This window comes from Scyliorhinus torazame, chromosome 7 (genome assembly GCF_047496885.1).
Source record: "Scyliorhinus torazame isolate Kashiwa2021f chromosome 7, sScyTor2.1, whole genome shotgun sequence".
In the NCBI taxonomy this organism is placed as follows: domain Eukaryota; kingdom Metazoa; phylum Chordata; class Chondrichthyes; order Carcharhiniformes; family Scyliorhinidae; genus Scyliorhinus; species Scyliorhinus torazame.
The window spans coordinates 54386389-54398790 of NC_092713.1; the positions used below are offsets into that span (position 1 = coordinate 54386389).

Sequence of the window (12402 nt, forward strand, 5' to 3'; positions counted from 1 at the left end):
GAGAGTACCTTTAAGAAATGGGTGTTTAAGAAATGTACCTTTACGAAATGGGTGTTTATCAGTGATATCAGAGTGTGGGTGGAGCTGGGCTGTCTGTCAGCTTTTTACTTTTGTTTTAGGCTGTTTGCTGCAGGATGTGTTTTAGTTTCGTTTTCAGTGTTGGAGCTGACGCCAGACAGAGCAAGTGTACTGTTGATCTCTCTGCCATGAAAAGACTATCTCTTGATCATTTGGTGAATTCAGAATTATAAATGTTCTCAGTAGTGAATGTAAACCTAATGTGCTTCTGTTAAAAGGTGTTTCTTCTGTCTTTTGGATGTTGTTTGGGAAGTTATCAAGGATTACTTAGTGTTGTATTATTTGGGGGTTATATTTGAATTGATGGTTGCTAAGATGTTCACTGTATGTTTTAAAAAGGTTGACTTGAGTTCATAGAATAAACGTTGTTTTGCTTTAAAAAATACTTTTCCATTTCTGCTGTACCACACCTGTAGAGTGGGCCGTGTGCTCCCCATACCACAATCTATTAAAAGTTGTGGGTCAGGTGAGCTCCATGATACACTTTGGGGTTCTCTAAAACCTGGCCCATAACACATGGACCACACCTCCCCCTCCAAGGAGATGAAGCCTCTAGCACCTTTCCCCTGGCACTGCCCCCTGGCACTGCCCCTTGGCACTGCCCCCTATGGGGGTAGTGGGGGATTCAATGTTGAGGAAAGGAGCAACCTTTTTAAGTTTGTGACTCTTGCTGCTGGTGGGGTCTCTGTGGGCCACTGGGTATCTGATCACAAGGGTTTCCCCATGAGCCAGCAAGGAGGCCATGGGTGGCCTCACCACATTGGTTCAGGCTCCCCGTCGCTTTGCTAGCAGTAACACTGGCAATGGCTTTTATATGGCCCTTAGTTGACCTCTGGATGCAAAGGCCATCCTCATCCTTCCCTGGCCCTCATTGAATCAGAGGAAGATGGGAAGGCGAACGGCACTCCATCCTCCATCTTTTCTCTGAATTCTTCAGTAACCTGCTCTGCCCTCCCGCTTCCCACTGCCGATTTAAAATCTGCCCATTATGTGTATTACAGGCGATTTAACAGTGAGTATGAGACAGAAGTGGAGGCTGTCACTTGCCAGAGAAATGTCTAAGAGCAATCGGGCATTAATTTAATTGGGTGATTTTTAACTATGCAAGAAAGAAGGAAAAATGTTAATAAAGATGACAACAGTGGGAAATACACCCTGATTCCTCGATCATTCTGCTTCTTGTCTAGCAAGGAAAGAAGCATTGTTTGATTTAGTTCAGAAAATGAATCTAGTGAGTAAGGTGAAAAGGGGCTGAAAATAAGTTGGATTACATGGGTAAATAGAGATTAGAGTGAAACATACTTAAAAGGAAAGCATATGATAAAGTTAGAGTTCATAATACTGAAGATAAACATGAAAAATATATGTATGTAGGGGTTTTACTCTGCGATTATAAAATTATTCTTGGGCTATCGGCATCACGATCAAGCCATCAGCTTTTGCCCATCTCTAGTTGGCCTTGAAAAGGTGGCGGTGAGCCCTGTACATAAATTGCTGTTGCTCGTGTGCGGGACGTGCTCTCACAACGCAGTTAGGTCGTGAATTCCAGAATTGTGACCTAATGAAGCTAAAGGAATGGCGACATATGTCCAAATCAGGATGATGTGTGACTTAGAGAGCAACTTGAACTTGATGGAGTTCCCCTGCATCTGCTCCCCTTGCCTTTATATGAGGTGGAGGTTCTGGGTACAGGGGATGTACAATTCAAGTTGTGGCAGTGCACCCATTTATGGTATTCACTGCCATGGTGCACTGTGGTGAGGGGAGTGGATGTTTAAGGTGGCAGATGAGTTGTCAATCAAGTAGACTACTCTATGCTGGTTGATGTCATGTTTCTCGAGTGTTATTGCAGCTGCACCCATCTAACCTGGCACGGTAGCACAGTGGCTAGCACTGTTACTTCACAGCACCTGGGTCCCAGGTTCAATTCTCGGCTTGGGTCACTATCTGTGCGGAGTCTGAACATTCTCCCCGTTTCTGCGTGGGTTTCCTCCGGGTGCTCCGGTTTCCTCCCACAACTCCCGAACAACGTGCTGTTAGGTAATTTGGACATTCTGAATTTCCCTCTGTCTACCCGAACAGGCGCCTGAATGTGACGACTCGGGAATTTTCACAGTAGTTTCATTGTAGTGTTAATGTAAGCCTAATTGTGACAATAAAGATTATTATTATATCTAGCCTCAAGTTAACACGGGGTTCAAAACGTGGAACTCTTGTTCGTTCCTTAGCATTCACTAAATGTTCATGGAAAAAGGGGGGCAATAACATTTGTTCCCAGTGAATAATAGTTTTCTTACCCTACAACTATTACTCTTCTAAAATGGATGTAGCAAAATTGTGTCACTCTGACTGATCATTGTTCTTTTTCAGATTCAATTGATGGATTAAGTTGCTGCACCCATCTCCAGATACTGATACTAGCAGACAATGGGATTATAGAGGTGGAAAACCTGGATTGTTGCCCCCATCTTTGGAAAGTCAATCTCAGCAATAATAAGGTCAGAGGCAAGAGAGCATTTTACTGAGATGGTTCATGATTCAGACTTTGGTGCAGTCAGACCTTCATTGGGAACTGTTGGCAATCAAAATGGCCAGTGGTGATAAATTTACGCCATCTTTGACAGATGCACTTCCCTCATATTTGTCGTTATTTTCAGCTTCCAGCCTCCTCGTATCGGGCCCCAGTTGGTAAATGTGAATGTTTACACGTCACTATCACTGCTGATTTCTAATTGGCTGCCAGGAGAACAGTGATCAAGGGGTGATTGCATCCCTCTGGAGCAGTGCTTGGCCGTGAGCTAATACCCCTTCTTTCAGGAACCTGTGATTCAGCTGCTCTCTGCGGGTATAAGCGCTTTAGGGTATGTTATCACAATGTCATGCCGATGGTTGAAGTATGGTTGTCAATGGTCCCAGTGTGTGTTTAACATAGATTGCTGGAAACAAGGCTGCTAGGAAATTTCAAACATTTATTAACTTTACACAAGCATAGATAGGCAGGAGGATCCTTCCAGAATCATCCCTCTCTGAACTCTGGCCATGTGATCTGACATCACTGACAATGTATATTATCTATTAGCACATCGTTCATGATGTATATTAACTTTTAGCAGTGGCGGAGTGGTAATATCATTGGACGAGTAATCTAGAAACCCAGGGTAATGCTCTGGGAACCAGGGTTTGAATCCTACCATGGCAGATGATGAAAGTTGAATTCAATAAAAATCTGAAATGAAAAGTCGAAACCATTGTCGATTGTTGTAGAAACCCATCTGGTTCACTCATGTCACAGCAATGTGGTTGACTCTTAATTGCCCTCTGAACAAGAGTAATTAAGGCTGAGCAATAAGTGAAGGCCTAGCCAGCGATGCCCATATCCCATGAATGGATAAAAAAATATACTACATTGGTCAGTATTTGTAAGAGTTGTGTTAACTTTTGCTGAGAAAACCCATGCTCGGTGGATTATCTGCCTCCTCTTATGCTTGCCTCCAGGATGTTTTGTAATTTCATTGTGTGAGTATTTAAGACTTATAGCTTGCCCATAGTGTCTGATACCTCTTCCAGAGTTGATCAGAATATTTTGCAATTCTGTCCCAACCATGTGTTTGCATATACCATCAGGGGGGTGCCATGTTGGCCTGGCCAACAGGAAGCCAGTGGTGACTCTGATGATCAAAGCACCTACAGACTGATATATGCTCAGTGTTAAAGTGGCACACTGTTGTTTCAGGGTATGCTGCCTTATTTGACAGTAAAACACAAATTCCACCATGACCTCGACTAGCACTGCACATTTCCCAAAACGCATCTCTAATGATCGTCATTCAGGATCTTTTGATACAGGGTAGGATCTCTGAGCCCAGAGTGTCCTACAGTCCACATCTGTGTGCCTCGATACTTCTAGGCATTGCGGGTCAGCTTCTCCTGCATGAAGTACGTAAGTATATTGAAATTTCTATGAGTTACAGAAGAACATTAGAACTTAAGAACCAGGAACAAGAGTAAGCAATTCAGCCCCTCGAGCCCACTCCGCCATTCAATACGATCATGGCTGATCCCATCTCAGCCTCATTGTCACCTTCCTGCCCACTCGCCATAACCCTTCGTCCCGCCACTAAATAAAATCCTATCTATCTTCTCCTCAAATTTGTTTAGTGTTTCGGCATCCACTGCACCCTGGGATAAAGAATTCCACAGATTCACGACCCTTTGAGTGAAGTAATTCCTAAGTTCTGTTTTAAGTCTGCCTCTTAGCCTTTCTTTCTAGAATATCCAATAAGAACAACATCTGCTCTATGTCTACCCTGTCAATTCCCTTTAACATCTTATACACTTCAATTAGATCTCCATAAAGGAGGTGCCCAATAGTGCATGGTGCAGCCCTTAGGGGTAGTGCTCTATGAGGGTAAAGAGAGCGAGAGAGAGAGAGAGACGGCTGCATATATTACTGCATTCATGGTAGTAGATAGGATTGCTTAATCTTGGTCTGGTCAGGTCATTGAACATCTTCATGCTCTGCCCTGCCATTAGCGAAGTAGCATTGACAGCCAGATGCCTTTCCGGAATGATCTCAGGAACCCATCCTGCAAAGGCCATTTCTTTTCTGCTGCATCTCTTTAGATTGACCTTGGAAGAATTGACTGCCCAGTACTTGCCCACTGCCATGATTACAATCCCAAAAATATTCCTCCCCTTCCGCCATCAATAGTGGGTGGGCACTCCCTACTCACTTTCTTGCCCAGTAGTGCATGGTCCACCCAATAGGACAAAAAATTCATTGAGGTTGGGATTTGTGTCAGGATTAGCACCAGAGCCAGTTATAGCTCGCAGAGGTCTCACCACAGCACACACCAACGGCTGGTCGGGAATATTTGGGGTTTTCCTTTAATACAGACGTTTAACCAAGAGTATTTGTAGGTTTTGATAAATTCAATGGAACAAGCTGTCAATAATTTATCTCTTCTGTTTTTGAGTGCTGACTGATCAAGTCACTCAGTTCAAGGGCATTTTGTTATAGAACAATTTGATCCTATTTTTCAGATTAAGGGTTTGGATGGATTGAAACGATTTATTGCACTGGGAACATTGGACCTCTCCGGAAATCTTTTAACGTGGAAGGAACTTCAGAAAATCCGACACATCCAGATACTGGACCTGCGGCTACATGGGAACCCTGAGCTGAACAATGATGCACACTGTATGTGGAGAATTGAATGATATCACACAGGGGCACCTGTGGATTACACAGTTTTTATACCTGTGAAAGAAAAATAATAATATAACTTCAGCAGCAGCAGATAAGGTGTTCTCCTAATCAGTACGCGTGTATGGGCAGGAAATATTACCAGGGCGCATGTGGGAGAATCACAATACGATGCAGAACCCAAATCAACCCGGTTTTCACCCAATGTCAGGAGTGTTCCAGATTCATGGTTGCGAGTAAGGTGGTAGACAAAATAAGAAGGCTTAGCTGTGTGTATAGAGAGTTCCTAGCTACGCTGGAATTCCAATTTTGAATGAGGAGGGGGGGGGGGGGGGGGGGGGGGGGGGAGAAACGAGGGTGGAAGTTGCCATAAAGGACTCAACAGTGAAAAAAATTGAAACCTAAAAATATCATCCAAATTTTATCTTCTCCATTCTGCTAATTTCATCCTTGTAATGGTGTTTGGCATTGACTAGGGTTTTATTTAAGCCCATATAAATAGACAGAGTGGATTGTTGGGTTAGAAAGCATATGCTTGCAATATGTAAGACTGGATCCAGTTATATCCTGCACCAGCAGAGGTGATAGCATAGAAGTGGTATTGTCACTGGATTAGTAACCCAGAGACCCAGGGTAATGCTCTGGAGTTCTTGGTTCGAATCCACCATGGCAGATGGTGAAATTTGAATTCAATAAAAAATAGAGCCATAGGGCTTTACAGCATGGAAAGAGACCCTTTGGCCCATCACGTCCACGCCGACCATCAAGCACCTAACTATTCTAATCCCATTTTGCAGCACTTGGTCCATAGCCTTGTAGGCAATGGTATTTCAAGTGCTCATCTAAATACTTCTTTTATTTAATAAATTTAGAGTAGCCAATTATTTTTCTTTTCCATTTAAGGGGCAATTTAGCATGACCAATCCACCTAACCGGCACATCTTTGGGTTGTGGGGGCGAAACCCACGCAGACATGGGGAGAATGTGCAAACTCCACATGGACAGTGACATAGGGCTGGATTCGAACCCAGGTCCTCAGCTCTGCAGTCCCAGTGCTAATCACTGCGCCACATACCGCCCTTAAATACTTTTTAAAAGTTGTGAGTGTTCCTACCTCTACCACCCTTTCAGACAGTGAGTTCCAGATTCCAAGTACCCTCTGGGTGCTTTTTCCTTTCATCGCCTCTAAACCTCCTCAAATTTATGGCCCCTGGTTGTTGACCCCTTCACTAAGGGGAAAAGTACCTTCCTGTCCACCCTATCTATGTTCCCCATAATTTTACACACCTCAATCTGGTCCTCCTCAGTCTTCTCTGCTCCAGGGAAAACAACCCTAGCCTATCCAGTCTCTTTTGATAACTGGAGCGATCAAGCCCAGGCAACATCTTAGTGAATCTCCTCTGCACCCTCTCCAGAGCAACCACTTCCTTTCTAAAATGTGGTGACCAGAACTGTACACAGTACTCCAGCTGGGACCAGACCAGCGTTTTATACAAGAGCATAACCTCCCTGTTCTTATATTCAATGCCTCAGTTAATAAAGGTAAGAATCCCATAGGCCTTCTTAACCACCTTATCTACTCTAACCTCAGAGATTCTGAACATGCGCACTAACTCTTTGACTCTCTGTACTTCCTAGGGTCCGACCATTCATTGTTTATTCCCTTGTCTTATTAGTCCGCCGAAAATGCATTACCTCACACTTTTCATGGTTAAATTCCAATTGCCACTCTTCTGTCCATCGAATCATCCTATCTATATTGTCCTGTAATCTAAGGCCTTGCTCCTCGCAATTTCCACACCAGCAATTATTGTGTCATCTGCAAACTTACTTATCATACCTCCTACATTCACATCCAAATCATTAATCTGTCCTACATACAATAAGGAACCCAGCACCGATCCCTGCAGAACACCACTGGACACAGGCTTCCTGTCACAAAACAACCTTCAACCATCACTGTCTGCTGTCTGCCTCTCACCGCTGAGCCAGTTTTGGATCCAATTTGCCAAATTGCCCTGGATTCCATGGGCTCTTACGTTCTTCATCAGCCTCCCATGTGGGACCTTGTCAAAGCTTTACTAAAGTCCATGTAGACATCAACTGCACTACCCTCATCTACAGTCCTAGTCACCTCCTCAAAAAATTTAAGTTTGTGAGACATGATCTCCATTTGGCAAAACCATGAGTATTCTTGATTAATCCTTATCTCTCCAAGTGGAGATTAATTCTATCCCACAGAATTCTTTTTGTAGTTTCTCTACCATTGAATTAGACTCACTGGCCTGTAAGTTCCTAGTTTGTCCCTACTTCCTTCATGAATAATGGCACACATTAGCTGTCCTCCAGTCCTCTCCTGTAGCCAAAGAAGATTTGAAAATATTTTCAGAACCGCTGCAATCTCCTCCCTTGTCTCTCACAGCAACCTGGGAGACATCTCATCTGGCCCCAGAGGTTTACCCCCTTACCTGTTAAAACTGTTAATATATCCTCCCCTTCAACGTTAAATTGTTCAAGTAAATCACAATGCACCACTCTGATTTATGTACCTACATCATCCTTCTCCTTGGTGAACACAGATGCAAAGTACTCATTTAAAATCTCACCTATGCTTCCCGGTGGAGCTGGCCTCCACATTGCTGGATTGAAGGAGCTGAAAGCAAAGTATGGGCTGGAGCAGGGGGAAATGTTTAGATACATGCAGGTTTGAGATTTTGCCAGATACAGAGCTTTCCGGTGGAGCCGGCCTCCACATTGCTGGAGGAGGTGCTGACAACAGGGGGGCTGGAGAAGGGGGTAGTGTCAGCAGTTTACAGAGCTATTTTGGAAGAGGAGAAGGCACCACTGGAAGGGATCAAAGCAAAGTAGAAGGAAGAGTTGGGAGAGGATATGGAGGAGGGGTTCTGGTGTGAGGTGCTCCGGAGAGTGAATGCCTCCATCTCGTGTGCAAGGTTGGGGCTGATACAACTGAAGGTGGTATACAGAGCACACCTCACGAGGGCGAGGATGAGCCAATTTTTTGAAGGAGTAGAGGATGTGTGTGAACGTTGCGGGGGGAGTGGGGGGACCTCCGCTAATCACGTTCATATGTTTTGGTCCTGTCCAAAGCTAGAGGATTACTGGAAGGAGGTTTTTAGGGTAATTTCTAAAGTGGTGCACGTGAAACTGGACCGGGTCCCCGGGTGGCCATATTCGGGGTGTCGGACCAGCCAGGGTTGGAAACGGGAGGCAGATGTTGTAGCCTTCACCTCATTGATTGCCCGAAGGCGGATCCTGATGGGATGGAGGGCAACCTCTCCACCCTGTGCCCTGGCGTGCGGGGGCACTTGTTGGAATTCTTGACTCTTGAGAAGGTTAAGTTTGAACTGAAGGGAAAGATGGAGGGGTTCTACAATTCATGGGCATTATTTATCATGCACTTTCAAGAACTGGATAACATCGAACATCAGTTGGGGGGGTGGGAGGGAGGGTTGGGGGGAAGGGGGTGGTGTGTGTTAATGGTGACTATGGGTGATTCCTGATTCCGTTTTGTCATTTGTTTATGTGAACATGCGGGCTAATGTTTGGGGTTTGGTGGGAGGATGGGATTGTTGTTATTGATTCGGGGATTGACATACTTGTTACTGATTATTGTTTGTTGTTGGTGGGTGTAAATTTGGGAGAAAATGTGAAAAAGGATGAGAATAAAAAATATTTTAAAAGAAAAAAATCTCACCTATATCTTCCGGTTCCACACACAGATTACCACGTTGGTCCCTAATGTGCCCCACTCTTACCCTGGTCCACCTCCGGCCTTTAATATACTTATAAAACGCAGTAAGATTTTCCTTTATTCTACCTACCAGTGCATTTTCACGTCCTTTCTTCGCTCTCCGAATTTATTTCTTAAGTAACCCTCTGCACTTGCTATATTCCTCCAAGGCTTCTGCTGTTTTGAGCCCTCGGTACCTGCCCTAAGCCTCCCTTTTTTCCTTATCCAACCCTGGATATCCCTTGACATCCAGAATTCTCTGGACTTATTGCTCCCACCCCTCACTATCATGGGAACATGTTGGCCCTGAACTCTCTCTAATTCCTTTTTGAATTAATAAATGACTCTATGACTCTATGAGATCTGGAATTAATGATAGGCCTGGCACTCAAAATGTCTAACCAACAGTTAACAGAAATCACCAAAGTCAATAAAATGTTCAACTAATACAAAAGACAAAATACCGCAGATGCTGGAGGTCTGAAATCGTAACAGAAAATTCCATAAATGCTCAGCAGGTTAGGCAGCATGTTTGAAGAGAGAAACAGAGATAACGAGAGAAACTTTCCAAGTTCCGCAAGGGCGGGTTTGAAGGAAGACCAAAAGGAAATCCAAATATATTAGTGTTGGGTCAGTGGCCCAATGCATTCCCATCTCAAGGCAACCTTCCCAGGTGTGGCAGGTAGCCAATTTGAATAATGAATTATCATATGTGGCCTGACTGGGGACACCACCAGGACCTTCACAGCAGCACTGAGGGCAATGCCTGGCAGGTGCCTGGATGTGGCTTGATGGCAGCTGGCCTGGGAGGGCGGCGAGGTCTTCCAGAATCATCCCTTCCCCATACCAGAGCCACAGCAATCAGTGAGTCACAAGCCATCTACTGTATGTGGAAGAACGAAAGAAGGAGTTTGGATGATCAGCTTTTTGAGGTTATAAGTGAGCTAAAGAAATGAGAAAGATATACCTCAAATATTTAAGCCAAATTAATGAGAGTAGGATCAGAAGGCATAGATTTAAATTGGTCAAGGATACATTTAGGACTAATATTCAGAAATTCATTATACAAATTCCCATCAGTGCATAGAACAGACTTGCAAAGATGAGTAGTAAAGACAAACACTGGAATATTTTAATAAACAATTAGATGCTGAAATGAAGGAGTTTTAGTGCCTTTCTTTGTGGATGAGCTTTCTCATCTCTTTCTCATCTCTAACCAACCAAATGGTAAAATGGTAGATTTTAAAAACAAAATTAGAGTGCCTGTTGTAGCCTCAATAACGACGCTAGAGAGTAAAACGGTAAGCTAAGAACTAGCCTGGTGCCGAGACAGGTGCTTACTGGGTGCCGCCTATAAGGCGGACCCTTATATACGACTCCCAGGTGGGCGGAGCTGGGGGCGGAGTCCCGCAGGGTTCCAAGCCCGGTCTTAAAAGGGACATCACCCTACATGATGATAAGGGTACAGTAATGCAGTAACCGTTCATCACAGTACCCAATTATTTTTTTCCAATTAAGGGACAATTTAGCGTGGCCAGTCCATCTACCCTGCACATCTTTGGGTTAGAACATAGAACATAGAACAGTACAGCACAGTACAGGCCCTTCGGTCCACGATGTTGTGCTGACCATTTATCCTAATCTAAGATCAACTTAACCTACACCCCTTCAATTTACTGCTGTCCATGTGCCTGTCCAAGATTCGCTTAAATGTCCCTAATGATTCTGACTCTCCCACCTCCGCTAGCAGTGCATTCCACGCACCCATCACTCTCTGTGTAAAGAACCTACCTCTGACATCTCCCCTGTACCTTCCTCCAATCACCTTAAAATTATGTCTCCTCGTGACAGCCATTTCCGCCCTGGGGAAAGATCTCTGTCTATCCACTCTATCCATGCCTCTCATCACCTTGTGCACCTCTATCAAGTCACCTCCCTTCCTTCTTCACTCCAGTGAGAAAAGCCCAGCTCCCTCAACCTTTCTTCATAAGACATGCCCTCCAGTCCAGGCAGCATCCTGGTAAATCTCTTCTGCACCCTCTCCAAAGCATCCGCATCCTTCCTATAATGAGGCGCTGGACACAATATTCCAAGTGTGGTCTAATCAGGGTTTTATAAAGCTGCAGCAAAACCTCACAGCTCTTAAACTCAATCCCCCTGTTAATGAAAGCCACCACGCCATATGCCTTCTTAACAGCCCTATCAACCTAGGTGGCAACTTTGAGGGATCTATGTACATGGACCCCAAGATCTCTCTGTTCCTCCACAATTCCAAGAAGCCTGCCTTTAACCCTGAATTCATCATTCAAATTCAACCTTCCAAAATGAATCACTTCATATTTATCTAGGTTGAACTCCATCTGCCACTTCTCAGCCCAGCTTTGTATCTTGTCAATGTCCTGTTATAACCTGCAACACCCTCGACACTATCTACCAACTCCACCAACCTTTGTGTCATCGGCAACTTGCTAACCCACCCTTCCACTTCCTCATCCAAGTCATTTATAAAAACCACAAAGAGCAGAGGTCCCAGAACAGATCCCTGCGGGACACCACTGGTCACCGACCTCCAGGCGGAATACTTTCCATCCACTACTACTCGCTGTCTTCTTTCCAGCCAATTCTGTATCCAGACAGCCAAATTTCCCTGCATCCCATGCCCCCTGACTTTCTGAATGAGCCTATCATGGGGAATCTTATCAAATGCCTTTCTGAAATCCATACACATTACATCCACTGCGCGACCTTCATTGATGTGTCTCGTCACATCCTCAAAGAATTCAATGAGGCTTGTGAGGCATGACCTGCCCTCACAAAGCCATGCTGACTATCTTTAATCAAACTATGTTTTCCTATATCTCAGAATTCTTTCCAGTATTTTGCTTATCACAGACGTAAGACTGACTGGTCTGTAATTCCCAGAGATTTCCCTATTCCCTTTCTTGAACAGGGGAACAACATTCGCCTCCCTCCAAACATCTGGTACTACTCCAGTGGAGAGTGAGAACACAAAGATCATCAGCAACGGCGCAGTAATCTCCTCCCTCACTTTCCATAGTAACCTTGGGTATATCCCATCTGGCCCAGGGGACTTATCTATCCTCATGCTTTTCAAAATTTCCAGCACATCCTCCTTCTTCATATCAACCTGGGGTTGTGGGAGTGAAACCCATGCAGACACGGGGAGAATGTGCGAACTCCACATGGCCAGTGACCAGGGGCCGGTATTGAACCCGGGTCCTTAGCGCCGTGAGGAAAATGGTAGATTTTTCTTAAACTGTTTAATAATTTCTGCTTGAGATGTAATTGTTTGTAAATGAAAGACTGTCATTTTAAACTGTGTTTACTAACTATTTGTAAGAAGTCA

At 44.4% G+C, this 12402-nt stretch overlaps 1 protein-coding gene across 1 annotated transcript in view; it reads left to right on the forward strand.

The window, feature by feature from the left end:
* The window catches only part of LOC140427341 (uncharacterized), a 73863-nt gene that overhangs the window by 25980 nt on the left and 35481 nt on the right, over positions 1–12402 (forward strand). Inside the window, exons 3-4 of the mRNA XM_072512893.1 lie at positions 2449–2576; positions 5122–5278. Coding sequence (XP_072368994.1) covers positions 2449–2576; positions 5122–5278 — 285 coding nt within the window. The remainder of the gene's footprint in view (positions 1–2448; positions 2577–5121; positions 5279–12402) is intronic.